Source organism: Nicotiana tomentosiformis, chromosome 11 (genome assembly GCF_000390325.3).
Source record: "Nicotiana tomentosiformis chromosome 11, ASM39032v3, whole genome shotgun sequence".
In the NCBI taxonomy this organism is placed as follows: Eukaryota; Viridiplantae; Streptophyta; class Magnoliopsida; order Solanales; family Solanaceae; genus Nicotiana; species Nicotiana tomentosiformis.
Window position 1 is genome coordinate 41,816,883 of NC_090822.1, and position 17,949 is coordinate 41,834,831.

A 17,949-nucleotide genomic window follows, 5' to 3' on the forward strand; every position below is an offset into this window, starting at 1 on the left:
TGCATTTACACTTCCTGTATTTCAATCGAGCAAGACAATTAGGTATATTTCTATCCTAATTGCGAATCCGTTCCCCGATGCCTTGGTTCAAGAACTTGCTCTATTTAATTCTATATGCAATCTTGAGTTCCCACTTTCGAGTTCAACTCTAGATTCGTAGATAGTATTTCACTGTTAGCTACTCAGTAAAATAATTAAAAACAGAATTAAATAAATAACCCAATATGATAAAATCAACTTTGTCAAATTAAACACGTTACATCAACATTCATGTATACCCATGACCCTAGAACAATAAGTTTCTTAGCCACTCGTGTTCATACAATCATCAAAAATAATGTTTTCAAACATAAAATCAATGAATACTAGGAAATGGATGGAAGAATTGATCAAATCCTTGCTTTCGAGTGTTTTGCGCCTCCCTCTTCTCTCTAAATCACGTCCTCCTTTCAAAAATAGGTTTAGGTTGGCTTTTATATGAGTTGGGGGCGTCTAGGGGTCGAACTAACCGAGTCCTAGTCCAAAAAGGAAACTTCCCGTCTTGAGCGTCCACGGCAGCGTGGGGCGCTGGCCCTGGCGCTTAAACTTTTTGGTCTCTGTAAAGTGCGCCACAGCCAGTGCCCCATGCTGGCTGTGGCCCTCAAATTTCCATTTTTGCGATTTTGTCCCGATTTTGCTCCAATTCGCACCCTTTCATCCCAAATTGCATCCGAATGATTCCTACACATAGAAATACCAAAATTTAGCACAAATAATCATATTAAACATCTCAAATCGTCGAGACATGAGTAAAATGTGAGGTGATATATATCAAAATATGCATACATTAAGCCGATTATCAGTCATCCTCCCAGACCATTTCATTCAGCACTTCATGTATCTCCCGGTGCTTCAAGGAGTCACGGTCCTATTATGCCTTACTCTGGGCAGCCAGTATTCAGTGCACATTCAGCTCCTATCAATGCATCACCACTCCAGAGTTACTACAGTGGTTATCCAGCCCATCTGGGTCAGCTTCAGCTTCAGCAGCCACGACATCAGGATGGGTGTTATTAGTGTGGGAACATTGGTCACATCATGAGGTATTGCCCTAGATTGGCGAGTAACAGATCTCGACAAGATTCTCGTGCCATCATACCGGCACCGGTTGCTTCACTGCCTGCTCAGCCAGCTAGAGGTAGAGGTCAGGCAGTTAGAGGTGGAGGTCAGGCCATTAGAGGTGGAGGTCAGGCCATTAGAGGTAGAGGTCAGACCGTTTGAGGTGGAGGCCAGCCAGTTAGAGGCCATCCCAGAGATGCAGTTCAGAGTGGTAGGGCCCAGCCCCGATTTTATGCTTTTCCAGCTAGGCCTGAGGCCGAGTCATCTGATCCTGTGATCACAGGTATTATTCCAGTTTGCCATAGAGATGCTTCAGTTCTATTTGATCCAAGATCTACTTATTCCTATGTGTCCTCCTATTTTGCTTCATATTTGGTTATGCCTTGTGATTCTCTGAGTGCTTCTGTATGTGTATCTACACCGGTGGGAGACTCTGTTATAGTATATCATGTCTATCATTCGTGTGTGGTTACTATTGGTAATCTTGAGACCAGTGTAGATCTTCTACTTCTTGATATGGTAGATTTTGATATCATCTTGGGTATGGATTGGTTGTCTCCTTACCATGCTATATTGGACTGTCATTCCAAGACAGTGACCCTAGCTATGCCGGGGTTACCTCGGTTAGAGTGGAAAGGAACTTCTGGCCATTCTGCCAGCAGGGTTATTTCTTATATAAAAGCTTGGCGTATGGTCGAGAAAGGGTGTCTAGCCTATTTGGCTTATATTCGCGATCCTAGTGCGGATGTCCTTTCTATGGACTCAGTACCAGTTGTTCGTGAATTTTTAGAAGTATTTCCTGCAGATTTCCGGGGATGCCACCCGACAGAGATATTGACTTCTGTATTGATTTGGTTCCGGGCACTCAGCCCATTTCTATTCCACCATACTGTATGGCCCCGCCAGAGTTGAAAGAATTGAAAGAGTAGATACAAGACTTGCTTGATCAGGGATTCATTAGACCCAGTGTCTCTCCCTGGGGTGCACCAGGATTATTTGTAAAGAAGAAAGATGGCTCTATGCGGATGTGTATAGATTATCGGCAGTTGAACAAGGCCACTATCAAAAACAAATATCCGCTGCCAAGAATTGATGACTTATTTGATTAGCTTCAAGGTGCCAAGGTATTTTCGAAAATTGATTTGAGATCTGGTTACCATCAGTTGAAGATTAGGGCATCTGATGTCCCTAAGACAGCTTTTCGGACTCGGTATGAGCATTACGAGTTTCTAGTGATGTCATTTGGGTTGACAAATGCTCCAGCAGCATTTATTGATTTGATAAATCGGGTGTTCAAGCCTTATTTGGATTTTATTGTGGTTGTATTCATTGATGATATCTTGATTTACTCCAGCAGTCGAGAGGAGCATGAGCAGCATCTTCGAAGTGTGTTTTACACCTTGAAGAATAATCAATTATATGCCAAATTTTCAAAATGTGAGTGTTGGTTAGACTCAGTTGCCTTTTTGGGACATGTTGTATCGACAGAAGGCATAAAGGTGGATCCTAAGAAGATTGAGGCTGTTCAGAATTGGCCTAGACCTACTTCGGTTACAGAGATCCGGAGTTTCCTAGGTTTGGCAGATTATTATCGTCGGTTCGTGGAAGAATTTTCATCTATAGCAAGCACATTGACCAGACTAACTCAGAAGGGTGTTCCATTCAGATGGTCAGACGAGTGTGAGTTGAGCTTTCAAAAGCTCAAGACTGCTTTGACTACGGCGCCAGTATTGGTATTACCCACATGTTCAGGATCGTATACGGTATATTGTGACGCATCTCACATTGGGCTTGGTGCAGTATTAATACAAAATGGCAAGGTAATTGCATATGCGTCACGGCAGTTGAAAGTTCACGAGAAGAATTATCCTGTTCATAACTTAGAATTGGCAGCCATTGTTCATGCGCTGGAGATTTGGAGGCATTACCTCTACAGTGTATCGTGTGAGGTATTTACTGATCATCGTAGCCTTCAGTATCTGTTCAAACAAAAAGATCTTAATTTGAGGCAGAGATGATGGTTGGAGTTGTTGAAAGACTATGTTATCATCATTTTGTATCACCCCGGAAAGGCCAATGTGGTGGCCGATGCTTTGAGTAGAAAGGCTGTGAGTATGGGCAGTCTTGCGTATATTCCGGTTGGTGAGAGGCCATTAGCTGCAGATGTTCAGACTTTGGCTAATCAGTTCGTGAGGTTAGATGTTTCAGAACCCAGTCGGGTTCTAGCTTGTACAGTCGCTCGATCTTCTTTATATGAGCGCATCAGAGAGAGGCAGTATGATGATCCTCATTTACATGTCCTTAAGGACACGGTGATGCTAAACAGGTTGCTGTGGGGGAAGATGGAGTTCTGCGAATGTAGGGTCGTATTTGTGTGCCTAATGTGGATGTGCTTCGTGAATTAATTCTCGAAGAGGCACACAATTCTAGGTATTCTATTCATCCAGGTACCGCTAAAATGTATCAAGATTTGCAGCAACATTATTGGTGGAGGAGAATGAAAAAGGATATAGTTGCACATGTAGCTCGGTATCTGAATTGTCAGCAAGTTAAGTACGAGCATCAGAGACCTGGTGGTTTGCTTCAGAAATTAGAAATTCCTGAGTGGAAGTGGGAGCGTATCACTATGGATTTTGTTGTTGGGCTCCCACGGACCCAGAGAAAATTTGATGCAGTTTGGGTCATTGTGGACAGGTTGACCAAGTCAGCCCATTTCATTCCAGTGGCAGTAACCTATTCTTCAGAAAGGTTAGCTGAAATTTATATTCGTGAGATTGTCCGCCTTCACGGTGTGCCCGTTTCTATTATTTCAGATCGAGGTACGCAATTTACCTCACATTTCTGGAGGACTGTACAACATGAGTTAGGCACGCAGGTGGAGTTGAGTACAATATTTCATCCACAGACAGATGGACAGTCAGAGCGCACTATTCAGATATTGGAAGATATGCTCCGCGCTTGTGTTATAGACTTTGGAGGTTCTTGGGATCAATTCTTGCCACTTGCGGAGTTTGCTTATAATAATAGCTACCAGTCGAGTATTTAGATGGCTCCATATGAGGCATTATACGGAAAGCGATGCCAATCACCAGTTGGTTGGTTTGAACCGGGAGAGGCTCGGTTGTTGGGTACCGATTTGGTACAGGATGCCTTGGATAAGGTCAAGATTATTCAGGATCGACTTCGCATAGCTCAGTCTAGGCAAAAGAGTTATGCCGACCGTAAAGTTCGTGATATTGCATTCATGGTTGGAGAACTAATATTGCTCCGGGTTTCACCTATGAAAGGTGTAATGAGGTTCGGAAAGAAGGGCAAGTTGAGCCCTAGGTATATCGGACCCTTTGAAATTCTTGAAAGGGTGGGTGAAGTAGCCTACAGGCTTGCATTACCACCTAGTTTATTAGCGGTTCATCCGTTGTTCCATGTGTCTATGCTCCGGAAATATCATGGTGATCCGTCCCATGTGTTAGATTTCAGCTCAGTCCAATTGGACAAAGATTTGACTTACGAGGAGGAGCCGGTGGCTATTCTAGCCGGCAGGTCTGACAGTTGAGGTCAAAAAGTTATCCTTCAGTTCGGGTGCAATGGAGAGGTCAGCCGGTAGAGGCATCTACCTAGGAGTCCGAGTCGGAGATGCGGAGTAAATATCCACACCTTTTCTCCAGCTCAGGTATTTTTTTTATCTCCGTTCGAGGACGAACGTTTGTTTTAAAGGTGGAGAATGTGATGATCTAAAATGTCATCTTTAAATTTAATAAGTAATTATGTGTTCTAAGACCTTGAAAAGTATCATTTATCATTCCTCGACTTGCGTGCACAGTTCGTATAATTTTTCGGAAAGCTTTCATGTGAAAAATGGATTAAAATGGGAAATAGAGCTTTAAAACTTAACTAAGTTAACTTTGATCAACATTTTGAGCAAACAGATTCGGATCAGTGTTTTGAAAATTCTGGTAGTTCCGAATCGTGATTTGGGACTTGGGCGTATGCCCGGAATTTAATTTGGAGGTCCCTAGCTCAAGTTATGACCATTTAACGGAACTAGCAATTTAAAGGCTAAATATTCCAAGTTTGACCATGGGGTTGACTTTTTGATATCGGAGCCGGAATTCGATTCTGGAAATTTGAACAACTCCGTTATGTCATTTATGACTTGTGTGCCAAATTTGAAGTCATTCCGGATTCATTTAATATGTTTTGGTACGAGTTTTGTAAATTAAAAGTTTAAAACTCAAAGTTCGAATCGGGGTGTGAATTGTAATTTCAGTGTGTTTGATGTGATTTTAGACCTCGAGTCAATCTGTATTATGTTACAGGACTTGTTGGTATATTCGAGCGGGGTCCCGAGTACCCCGAGAGTGAAACGGATTGAAATCGGAATAAGAATTGGACTTAAGCAAAAATCTGAAATTTGGGTTCTGGTATAATCGCACCTGCGAAATTTTGACCGTAGGTGCGAGTTCGTAGAAGCGAGACTTCCATCGCAGATGCGGCCTTCGCAGGTGCGGCCCTTTTGCGCAGAAGCAGACGTCACAGGTGCAACATTTTGTCCGCAGATGCGGAACCTCGCCTGGCAGCCCTTTTTCGCAGATGCGAGCTCGATGTGCGAGCCCAGACACCGCAGATGCGAAAATGCTGGGCAAAATACATAAAATCGGGTCTTAGCCATTTTTACTCATTTTTGAGTTTTGAGTCTCGGATTTGGGCGATTTCAAGGAGGATTTTCACGATTTTGAACTGGGTAAGTGTTCTTTATTATAAAGTGATTATATTTCACAAATCCATGTCTATATTCATTATTTATTTCGAATTTAGATGGAAGAAATTGGAATTTTTGTAAAACTTTCCAAAAACGAAAAAATTTAGATTTGAAGGTCCGTTTGATATCGGAATTGGACAAATTTGGTATGGTTGAACTCGTATCGGAACGAATATTCGGATTTCACGAGTTTTTTCGGGATTTGAGACGTGAGTCCCACTGCCGAATATTTTAATGAATTTCGGAATTTTATCCCAAAAATTTATAAATTCATATGGAATTAATTCCTATGATTAGTATTGAATATATTGAATTGTTTGTGAATAGATTTGAAGATTTTAGAGGCAAATTTAAAAAAAAAAGCTGTGGTTGAATAATTGATTGGAATTTGCAAAGCGAGGTAAGTGTCGGGGTTAACCTTGACTTGAGGGAATAGAACCCTTAAATTGTTTGTTATGTGAATTGCATGTAAACGACGTATAGGCGAGGTGACGAGTGTCTATACGTCGTCAAATTAATTGTTTGCCTGCTTACTTGAAAAATCATAAATTATTTTTAATCATAAATTAATTATTATAATAATTGTTTCTCTCTTATTCTTTGCAAATATAAAATTTTAAATTCCTGCATTAATTGTTACATGCTATTTGAATTATGTGCCTTAATTGTTATTTGACATTTAACATAATAAATATTAAACTGTCTAATTGCTCCCTGATTTCCATAAAAATTTTCTATTTGTCATTGTTTGCTTCATAATTAAATCATAATTATTGTATGCTTGTTGTCTCGTAATTTTATATTAATTGTTACCTTTATTGGAAAAATTTCTTCTATAAGAATTGGTAAATGAAAATGTTGGAGGAGCGGGTTGCACGCCGCAACATGATTGATTATAATAAATATATTGGAGGATCGGGTTGCACGCCGCAACAGGCCTAATAAAAATTCAATATTGGAGGATCGGGTTGCACGCCGCAACAGACTTATTAAAAGTCAATATTAGAGGATCGGGTTGCACGCCGCAACAGACTTATTAAAAGTCAATATTGGAGGATCGGGTTGCACGCCGCAACAGAACTGAATGTGAATATATTGTGAGAGCGGGTTGCACGCTGCAACAGAATTGAATGTGAATATATTGTGAGAGCGGGTTGCACGCTGTAACAGAATTAGTTGAAATAGTAATGGATTATGACTGCTGGGTTGGTTTTAATTATTATAAATGAGTTACTTATTTTATTTATATTATTTGTTGTTATTATCAATATTGCATACAGGTTAATGTAAATGAACCGCCTTAGCCTCGGCACTACTTCGTCGAGGTTAGGCTCAGCACTTACCTGTACATGGGGTCGATTATACTGATACTACACTTTGCACTTCTTGTGCAGATTTTGGAGTTGGTCCCAGCGGCGTACCATAGATTTGCTTGGATTTCAGCTATCAGAGGAGACTTGAGGTATAACTGCATGGCGTCCGCAGTTTTGAAGTCCCCGTCTATTGTACTTTAGCTGTGTGTTTATTTTCAAACAGCTTTATATTATTCTGACCTTTATTTGTATTTATTCTAGAAGCTCGTGCACTTGTGACACCAATTCTGGGATGGTATTTAGACACCGTTGTTTGATGGATTATTTCACTATATTTCAAACTTTGCTTCCGCATTTGTTTTCTTGTTATTAATAAATTTAAAATTATTTTAAAAATGGATAATATTATTCTAACATTGGCTTGCCTAGCAAGTGAAATGTTAGGCGCCATCACGGTCCGAAGGTGGGAATTTCAGGTCGTGACAGGAAGATACTAATTAGTATATATACTTTATCATCAAATATATCTATTTGTAAATTGACTCATCGACTTATAACTTACTTAGATGTATCGATGAATATTAATCGATGATTTATCAAAACGTCTCGACCTATATAACGATTAATCTATGTCATACATTATTAGTGATGAACGAATGAAAAAAGAAGTTATTAGCATCAATTACAATATAGTGTATATGTGTGTGTGTGAGAGAGAGAGAAATTACTCACATACTTAATTATAACTTTGAAAATTTACTTAGATAGATGCTATTATAATTTATTAAAAGTAAGTAGTTAATATAATTATTTATAAAGATTATGCTTATAGTTTATAATTATTTATAATAATTGTACAGTTAAATAAAATAAATGCTTATAGTTTATAATATTTTAAGAAAAAAATACAAAATAAAAAGAATTTAATTTTTTTAATAAAAACAACCGACCAAAGTTGGTCGGTTTTTGGTCAAACGGTCAACACTTAATGTACCGACCAACTTTGGTCGGTAATTCTGAAATCAGAATTGAAAAACGGGGGAACCCCCATTTCTCTCTTATCTTCTCCTCTCCTTCTCTATTTCCCTCACTCAATACCTTCCCTTCTCCTTCTCTATTTCCCTCACATAAATCCCATTTCCTACCCCGCCGTCGCCGCGCCGTTGCCGCTGCCACTGCCACTGCCGCCCCTCTCCTTCTCCATCTCCTAAAAATTCTAGGTTTGAATTAGAACCCATTTATTTATTATTTCTAGGTTTTGTTAATTAGTTATGAATTAGTTTCAATTGATTAGTGTTTCAATTATTTGAACATTGCATTTTATTGAGGATTAGGGTTTAGGTCTTGTTTTAATTAGTTTTGTTAATTAGTTTTATTAACTAATTAGTTTTATTAATTAGTCAATTAGTTATGAATTAGTTTTAATTGATGAGTGTTTCAATTTTGAGTTTGTATTGTCTTGAATAGTTTAGTTAGAATTGAATTATTAACTTTGTATTGTCTTGAATAGTTTAGTTAGAATCTAGGGTTTACGATTTGTTCTTGTGAATCGAACTTTTAGGGCATGGGTTGAATTTCTTTAGTTTAGTTAGTTTATGTTTAAACTCGTAGGATATGAATTGAAATTTTAGTTTTTAGGATTTGTTCTTGTGAATTGAACTTTTAGGATATGAATTGAACTTTTAAGATATGAATTGGACCTTTTGGATATGAATTGAACTTTTAGGATATAAATTGGTGTAATTAGGAAAAAATAATTATCTTGAATTAACTAAAAAAGATATAATTAATTTATAATTATAGAATAAATTAATTTGTTCTTGTGAATCGAACTTTTAGGGTATGGGTTGAATTTCTTTAGTTTAGTTAGTTTATGTTTAAACTCGTAGGATATGAATTGAAATTTTAGTTTTTAGGATTTGTTCTTGTGAATTGAACTTTTAGGATATGAATTGGACCTTTTGGATATGAATTGAACTTTTAGGATATAAATTGGTGTAATTAGAAAAAAATAATTATCTTGAATTAACTAAAAAAAATATAATTAATTTATAATTATAGAATAAATTAATTTGTTCTTGTGAATCGAACTTTTAGGGTGTGAGTTGAATTTCTTTAGTTTAGTTAGTTTATGTTTAAACTCGTAGGATATGAATTGAAATTTTAGTTTTTAGGATTTGTTCTTGTGAATTGAACTTTTAGGATATGAATTGAACTTTTAGGATATGAATTGGACCTTTTGGATATGAATTGAACTTTTAGGATATAAATTGTTGTTGTTTTAGCTGCCAAAATAGGCATTTTATGCCAAATTAAACCCAGAAAAACCAACCAAAGTTGGTCGGTTTTTAATAATAAAAAAGATTATTCCAAAATACCGACCAAAGTTGGTCGGTTAATGAACATTGAATTTCCAGAATTCAACATTACCGACCAACTTTGGTCGGTATTTTGCCTGCACTGTTGAGGTTACCGACCATAGTTGGTCGGTAATGTTTAATTTTAATTATTTTTAAAAAATATATATTTTCAATTACTGACCAAAGTTGGTCAGTTTTTTTAAATTTTAATAATTAATAAAAAAAACATAATTTAGTAAAACCGACCAACATTGGTTGGTAAAATTAAATTAATAAAATATATTTCCAACCAAAGTTAGTCGGTATGTACTTAAACTTGTCAGATGGCTATTTTAAGCTACCGTTATATTTCCACCCTAATGGTCGCGTTTTGGTCGGTAATTGGCCATAACCGACCAACTTTGGTCGGTTTTTTTGGTCGATTTTTAGCGAATTTCTAGTAGTGGCAGCAGGGCAGTAGAGCTCACTAAAAGGTTGGAGTTAGCTCTTGAGGAGAATGCTAAGCTTAGAGAAGACAATGATGAATTGAGAAAAGAAACCATGCGGCTTAAGGAGGAGCTCTGAAGGGACAGAGAGGCTCGTGCCTAACAGATTGCTATCCTTGTGAAAGTCTTGACCCCATCTTCCTCTCACCCTTGACCCTGGTCCTTCACCCCCTATCTTCAGCCTATTTTGTTATCCCAATGATGCTTTAGTTCTAGTTTTTTTTGTTCTAGTTCTGAGTAGGTTGTAAGATGTTTAGTTTATTTTGCTCTAATGTTTTGAGTCAAGGCTCTAGGCTTAATTTGGCACTGCTACATGCAATATCCTGTAATGTTTTAATGCTTCAGACATGGTTATTTCATCAGCTTAGTTTATTTGCATTGATAATTCTTTTGCTTGTGTTGTAGCCTAAATGGCCATGAATCTTTCATTAACTGTGCTTAGTCTATCTAACATCTTTTTTTTTTTTTTCCGATGATGCCAAAAAGGGGGAAGATAGAGTTGGGGGTATTGGTGTTGATGTGCATGTTGTGTGCTTGTTGTACATATGTTGTACCTGTTCTGGGGGTGATACGGGGTGATGGTGATTACCTGGTTTTAATGTGCACAAAGTTTGTCATCATCATAAAGGGCGGATTTGTTGAGTATTGAGGTTTTGATGATTAACAAAGTTTGTTCAAATGAAATGCTCTAAGAACCAGGTCCTTAATGTAGCTGCTTAACTGCTCTAAGAACCAGCTCCTCAAGGTTAAGAACCATCTCTTCAAGGTTGATGATTGCACGTTTTTGCAAGACAGTAACTTTATCTCAAAGTTACCGAAGTCCGAGTTTGTTGGAAGAGGACTGCTAACCATGATAAGGGTTGTTGTCCAAGAAGATACCTTTGCATAAGTGAGAGACAAGAGTCCCAAGATTTGTGGAGTCCTTGGAGCAATAGGAGTCCTATCAAACGAGAAGCTGACTACGCATAGGACTCCTAAAAAATCTCGAAGTCCGGGGAATTTAAATACTATCTTTTTGGACTGATGGGATCATCCTTTTGCACATCAACTGAAGAACTACATTTTTCACACTCAAGTTGAGTAGAAGTATTGTGTTCTTCTTGATTCAGTCTAGTAAATGTGTTTTAGAAAATCGAGTTGTAATTAAAGTGTTATATACAATTAGTGAGTTTGAGTGAGTGTTTGGTTTTGCAAGTTAGAGTAACTTGTAAATCAAATAGTTGAAGTAGGAGAACTGGAGAATATTGAGTTACAAAATTGTAATCGATACATTTAGCTCATTGTTCTAGTGAAGTTGAAGTTAAAATCGTGGTTTTTGCACCTTTTAAGCCGGGTGATTTTTCACGTAAAAATTATTGTGTTTACTTTACTGCTTATTTTACTTTACGCGTAAGGAGTAAGGTAACGAACCAAATTATTTAGTAATCCATAAAGGCAGTCAAACTAAGGTTTAGTATAGTTTCGTTTTTGTTCCGCCTCATGGTCAGTTATCTGGATCTGGTTAGTGTCTATATACTCCTTAAAACTTAATGTGGAATCTTTTAAAGACTTTGTGATAAAAGGAATCTTTGTTAAACATCACAGTTCATTTCATCTGTTTACTTTTCTCCATGTTATTTTGACACTTCCAGTAGCCTAATGAAGCCGAGTACCAAATTCCACAGGAAGTAAAAAATAAACATAAAACACATACGACTTTTGACAATTTCAGATACTAGTAGGAAGTCCATAACGTAATTCATATGCGTCTCGAAGAAGAAGCAAGATTTGCTTTAATTTTCCAAGGATTCAAACAAAAATTCCCCGCTAAGACATCTCTTCTAAATTTAGAGAAGGGTGGCACTTTCTTTTTCGAGATAGAAGAGGATGAAGAAGAAGAAGAAGAAGAAGATGACAACAGAAGTGAATTGCCACGACGCCCATGAATATCACTGCTTTCTAGCCTAAAGCTGAGTTCACTACTAACCCTGAATCCCTTTTCCTTTATCTTCTCATCAGTACTTTTGGTCATTCTCTTGCTATTCATAATCCCAAGCCAGATTTTCTCCCAACTAGAGCTCTTATTATTAGCTTCCTCTTGATCATGAAGAATGGAATTAGGTTTAGGCAGTGCCAAACTTTGCATCATGGGTGGAGGGCTAGGAGGTGGAATGACTTCATTTTGTGGTGGATGATGTATGGGAGTTCCTGGCTTCATTTCCCATTTGAAGGCAATTCCTTCTGTGCTTCGATAATATGAATGGGAAGATTGGTCTACTGTTGACATTCTTGAAAGAATACTGCTAAGGAAGAATGATTGATCATCTTCTTGTGAAAAACCTCTCTTGTGCATTTTGCTATAGCTCACATTTGCATCCTCTTTATCCTGCAAAGCAAGTTCATTAAAGGACATATAAGGAGATTTAAGCTAAACTTATATATATTGTCATAATAATAATGTAAAAAAAATTACTGCCCGTGTATAAGAAGTAAAACTCGGAGATTTATTACGATGCTTTTTTCTCTTATTTTTTACGACAATAGGAATGAGGCGTAGGAGAAGAGAAGAGCAGGTCGAAGGGGAGATCTAGATGGGAAGTAATAAGGATTTGCCCACTTAGATCAACGTCAACCACTGTTATTTTTTATTTTTTGATATCTAATGTGTATTGAGCCTCGACTGATCCAAATTCACACGGCACAATGCCCTATTAAAAGGGAATTTTTTTATATTCGGACTCGAATCAAAAACCTTTGATTACGGGTAACGAAATCCTATTCATCTCACCACAATCATTGATGGTAAAAATTTTGGAAGCCAGTCACTAGCCAAAAGACCATATCCTAGCCATGGCAGAGCAAGAAAACATCCTCTACGGCACCAAAACCCACAAGAGGCCATAGAAGCTGTTAATCACACTCTATCCTTTTGAACAGATCTTGTTCAAGTAAGGTCGCCAAAAAATATAACAATAACATTTTCTAAAATGAAAGCTCAAACCACTCAACGAATTACTTACGAAGCAAAAGATTTTTACGAGTTTAATAAAATATTGAGCTACTTTAAGTAGAGAGATCACAAAATATTTACAAAAATGCCTGTAGTTGTACCATTGAATATGGTCAACAGATATACCATTCTTTACTATGCTTACGCAAAGATTTTACATCAATTCACAAAATCTCTTTATGAATTTGATTAAAGTTTCAGGAGGACAGAAACTCACAAAATGTGTCGTTTTTAGCTAAAAGAAGAATCATACTATTAACTGCTGCACTGATCAAACTTATTAATGGTTAATATTTCTGTCTCTTCAATTAATTCGTATTCCCAAAACTAACATTTCCTTTCATCTTTTAATCTAAATTGGAGAAGAACAAAAATGCACTCACAAATGGAAAATTTTAAAAAATTCCCTCAAAATGGAATTATTTTTAAAAAACACTCAGAATCAATTCTCCCAAAATCAAATAGATTTATAAAGAACACACAAATGCAAAAGCAAAACAAAGAACAAGACAACCAATTAGTGCTCATTCACAAATAGAAGATGCATGACAGTTTAAAATTATTTATATAACTAGATCACTTAGGAGGCATTACAAATAACATTATATACTATTGATATCTTAAAATAAATGATAACTAACCGACTATAACATACTCTATTAAATTATACTGATAATAATATTAGTATATATAATTTAAATCCTATCGTTAATATCACGAATCAAAACCATAGCATTCTATCTTGGAAAGATGATTACAAATTGCTTAAATGCTAATTCATGAGAAATGAGAATTAAAACTCGTGGCTATTTTTTGCCATGAAAATTGAACATTTTTTTTTTGTATATAGATATCAAATAACTTCAATCCCAAGGGCCCGCTTATTATTCATTAGTGTTTGCACCTTATTATGGTAAGATTGCGAGGAAAATGCCCTACTTTTATCTCCATCCAGCCAACCTTTAGTTATTAAGTTCTCTATATCCAGGAAAAGATTACGTTACTTATATTAAAGATTTTTATAGTACCACTATAATATTTTTGCTTTTGTAGCATGTAATTTGCCTTATTTGTTAATTTAATAGTCTCACCCTTTATGGATGATTACCTGATATTAAAAATATGTATCTTATAGTATAAGTGTATAAAAGCTAAACTTGGAAAGTAATATTCTAAAAATATGAAGAGTCTACTTAGAAAAAAGAATTCACACAAAATGTAAAAGAAAATAAAATTAGGCGATTCTTGCAATAATACCAACCATTTCTGTGACATCCCATGGGCTGCAAACCTCCATCATATCCCTTCTTCTCCCTAAAGATTTTTCCCTCTCTTGCCTGTTTGAGTTATATGAATCTGTTGAGGACGAAGATGAGGACGATGAAGTCGAGTTCTTGAACGAACTGGCAACGAATTCTCCATCAGAATCACATGGCCCAACAACATCACTTCCATGCATTAATTCTGAATTTTGATGAGATTTTCCAAAAGTTTTTAATTGATGCAATTTCTTATTAATCTTGTTCGAAAGCCAAACCTTCAAACTTTTCGATTCTTGAGGTTCATCATCATCAGTATTAATAAAACAAGGCTTGGGCAACCCCAAGCTTTGAATTGAAGGTGGAGGGCTAAGTGGTGGAACGACATCTTCGTTTGGTGGATTCTTAGGAGTTCCAGGCTGCTTCTCCCATTGAAATGGAACCCCTTCAGCTCTTCTATAATAATAAATACGTGATGATTGTCCTACCGATGATTCTCGAGAAAGTATTCGACTGAATTGGAATCCATTATCACCTTGATCTCTTGAATCCATTTTGTTAATGTTGTAATATAGAGTTTTTTATGAAATTTTGACAAGGTCTCTATAATGTTTTAATGAGTAAAAAGTGTATGTTGGCAGTTTTATGCTCATTTAAGCATATATATAGGGAGGGACAGAAATTGAGGAAGAGTGGAGTGCGAGTAATTATCCTTATTCAAAGGCGAAAGAAGAGAAGAATGCACATGATCCTGTTTTGTAGACTATGAAGAATACTTGGATTAGTATTGAAACTTATGGTATGAGCTAGTATTTTGTACACATACAAACCAAATCTCTAGTTTCCTTTTTTTTTCTTTAGGGGTAATGATCAGCCATGGCAAGATTAGCGGGATGGTAATTAAAGGGTTGGTTTAATGCTCGGAAAGCTTTTGCTTCGCGTGCATATCATTCCAAGCCCATATTACTTATATGGCATGATCTAATTATAATATATTTATTGATTTGGTGTAAATATATTATGTGAATAACTAAAATTAACGTACCCTAAATTACTCCCATTAAGTGCCCCAAGTCAGGCAGCAGAGTGAAAAAGAAATCTTGCACCTTTACGATACAATTATTCCCCTTCTCCCCCATTTCTATGTGTTACTATTTCTTTATTAGTTTATTTACAAAATATGACATAATTTAATTTAAACCTCTTATTCTACTCTTAACGTTATATTTTAATAGAGAAGTATCATATTAGGGTTATGCATGTATAAGTCCAAAAGAATTATGATGACTCTCAATATGGAATTGGAAGAGCAAGATGGGCTAAGGTTGACACATTAACATGATATTCAATTTGTGATACAAATGGTGTCCCCATTTTTGTGGTTTATATTAGTTAGCTCCTATATTTTAGCCGTTATTACAGGAATCACTTTTTCTTTCTTTTTCTTTGGCAACTAAGATCTTTTAGTTTGTCGGCCTCTCTCTTGCCTAATCATGTTTAAGTTTTTCTTTTTTCTTAAAACTAGTGCTAGAACCCGCGCGTCACTCGAATAATTTAACAGAATATTAATCTTATAAAGTTATGATCTAATATATTAAATTATTTTAATAAATATTAATTATTATTTTATTATTTCATGTAGTGTACAGAAATGTAACAATATCTATACAAAACAAAAGAATACAGTAAATAGTAATCAAATAAATTATTTGTTCCTTATTACTCTTTATTATTATTAAATTAGCAAGTACTTAGTACTATACATTTACTAATATGACTTTTTATTAACTTGTCAATTATTTTTATATTTTGAAATTTTATATATATATATATATATATATATATATATTACTCTGATTTTTTTTTAAAACTTATGTTATATTGTTCAAAATTCTTCAATTGTCTAAATTTATCAATAATTTTATTGAGTGTTATTTATTTGTTTATTATTTATAAATAAAGTCTATAAATATCATAAAACTGTCTTTATCCCCATCTTTTCGTACATTCTTTTCTATTGTAATATTTGATTAGTTTTCTTATTTTGTAATTTATTGAAAGTTTAAATAATGTAATATTTTTTACTAAATTATAATTTTAAATTCATCAAAAGTATAAAGATATAAGCCTTTTTATTATTTTTATAAAAAAACTACCAATATGTATAATTATTTTTAATTGGCCGATTCGTCGAAACTAATTATATATATATATATATATATATATATATATATATATATATATATATATATATATATATATATATATATATATAGAGAGAGAGAGAGAGAGAGAGAGAGAGAGAGAGAGAGAGAGAGAGAGAGAGAGGAGGAGGAGGAGGTGGAGGAGGAGGAGGAGGAGGAGAGAGACTACTATATTGGGAAGAAATTACTCCCCAATTTGAATTGAAAGTTTTTTTATTTCTTTATTTTTGTTTTAATTATTTTAAAATAATTTTAAAATTCCAAGTTAAAACTATTCCCCAATTTGAATTGACAATTTTTAAAAAAATATTCTTTAACTCCAACTTGAAACTACTCCCCAATTTGACACATTAACAGGATATTCAATTTGTGATACAAATGGTGTCCCCATTTTTGTGGTTTATATTAGTTAGCTCCTATATTTTAGCCGTTATTACAGGAATCACTTTTTCTTTCTTTTCCTTTGGCAACTAAGATCTTTCAGTTTGTCGGCCTCTCTCTTGTGTAATCATGTTTAAGTTTTTCTTTTTACTTAAAATAGTATTAGTACCCGCGCGATGCGCGGACACAAATCATGTCAAATTGTGATGTAGGTTGTTTGAATCATGTGCAAATAACCTAAAAATATAAACCTCTCAGTTAAAAAATAGATAACATTAGATATTAATTATGAAGTAGGATATGAAATTATTGTTCAAATCTCATAGTGCACAACCTATTTTTTTAAATATATTTGTAGCAACCTAACCATTGATTTTAGTACTTGCATTTCGTTTCGCTGTCAATATTAAAGAATACTAAACATATCATGTTGTGATCTATTTTGTTTGAGCACATTAGATCATAGTATTATTTTAACAAAATTCTTATTATCACTTTGTTTTTATCTGAAAGTCAAATATGTCTTATTCATCACATCATTTTTACGCAAATTCTTTTTTTTTTTTTCCTTATAGTTATTGTATTATTTATTATTTAATATTATTGTACTATCATACATTTTTTATTAGTTAATTAAATTAGTGTCTTTCTTATTATCCTTTTAATAGACTTTAATAAATATAAATATTTCATTCTTGAAATTTGGTATATTTTTATGCTTGTAGCCTCTTATTCGGATTTTTTTAATCATTTAAATTAATTAAATATTTTTAAATATAATTTAATTTTTTAATTTATTTATTTTTAAATTAATTTAAAATATAAGTATCCTCACACTACCTCTATTTTTGTTTATATATTCTCTTCCCTACTATAAAGTTTAATTAGTTTTTATATTAATGTTTTACCTATAACCAAAATAATATCATATTTTATTTTAAATTGTAAATTTGAATTAGTATAAAATATTAATACATAAGTTATTTGATGATTATATTCCAAATGTATTGAGTTCTCTTATAATTATTTTGTATTAGATGCAGTTAAATTTTCTTTCTTTTTTAGCTTTAAGATACAAATTTAATTTTTAATTTTTATTAG

General features: G+C 34.8%; 1 protein-coding gene across 1 annotated transcript; it reads right to left on the bottom strand.

Moving 5' to 3' along the window:
* Positions 1 to 11,645: 11,645 nt before the first annotated feature.
* Positions 11,646 to 14,887, bottom strand: LOC104117505 (uncharacterized). Its single transcript, XM_009628565.4, has 2 exons — positions 14,266 to 14,887; positions 11,646 to 12,380 (listed from the first exon to the last, which is right to left on the bottom strand). The coding sequence occupies exons 1-2, from the start codon at positions 14,815 to 14,817 to the stop codon at positions 11,754 to 11,756; spliced, it is 1,179 nt and encodes a 392-aa protein (XP_009626860.1). The 5' UTR covers positions 14,818 to 14,887; the 3' UTR covers positions 11,646 to 11,753.
* Between the last annotated feature and the right edge of the window lie 3,062 nt (positions 14,888 to 17,949).

Coding starts and splice junctions, on each gene's coding strand:
- LOC104117505 (XM_009628565.4), bottom strand. CDS start 14,817: ATGGATTCAAGAGATCAAGGTGATAATGGATTCCAATTCAGTCGAATA. Junction 12,381..14,265: donor CATGGGATGTCACAGAAATG/GTTGGTATTATT, acceptor CTTGCTTTGCAG/GATAAAGAGGATGCAAATGT.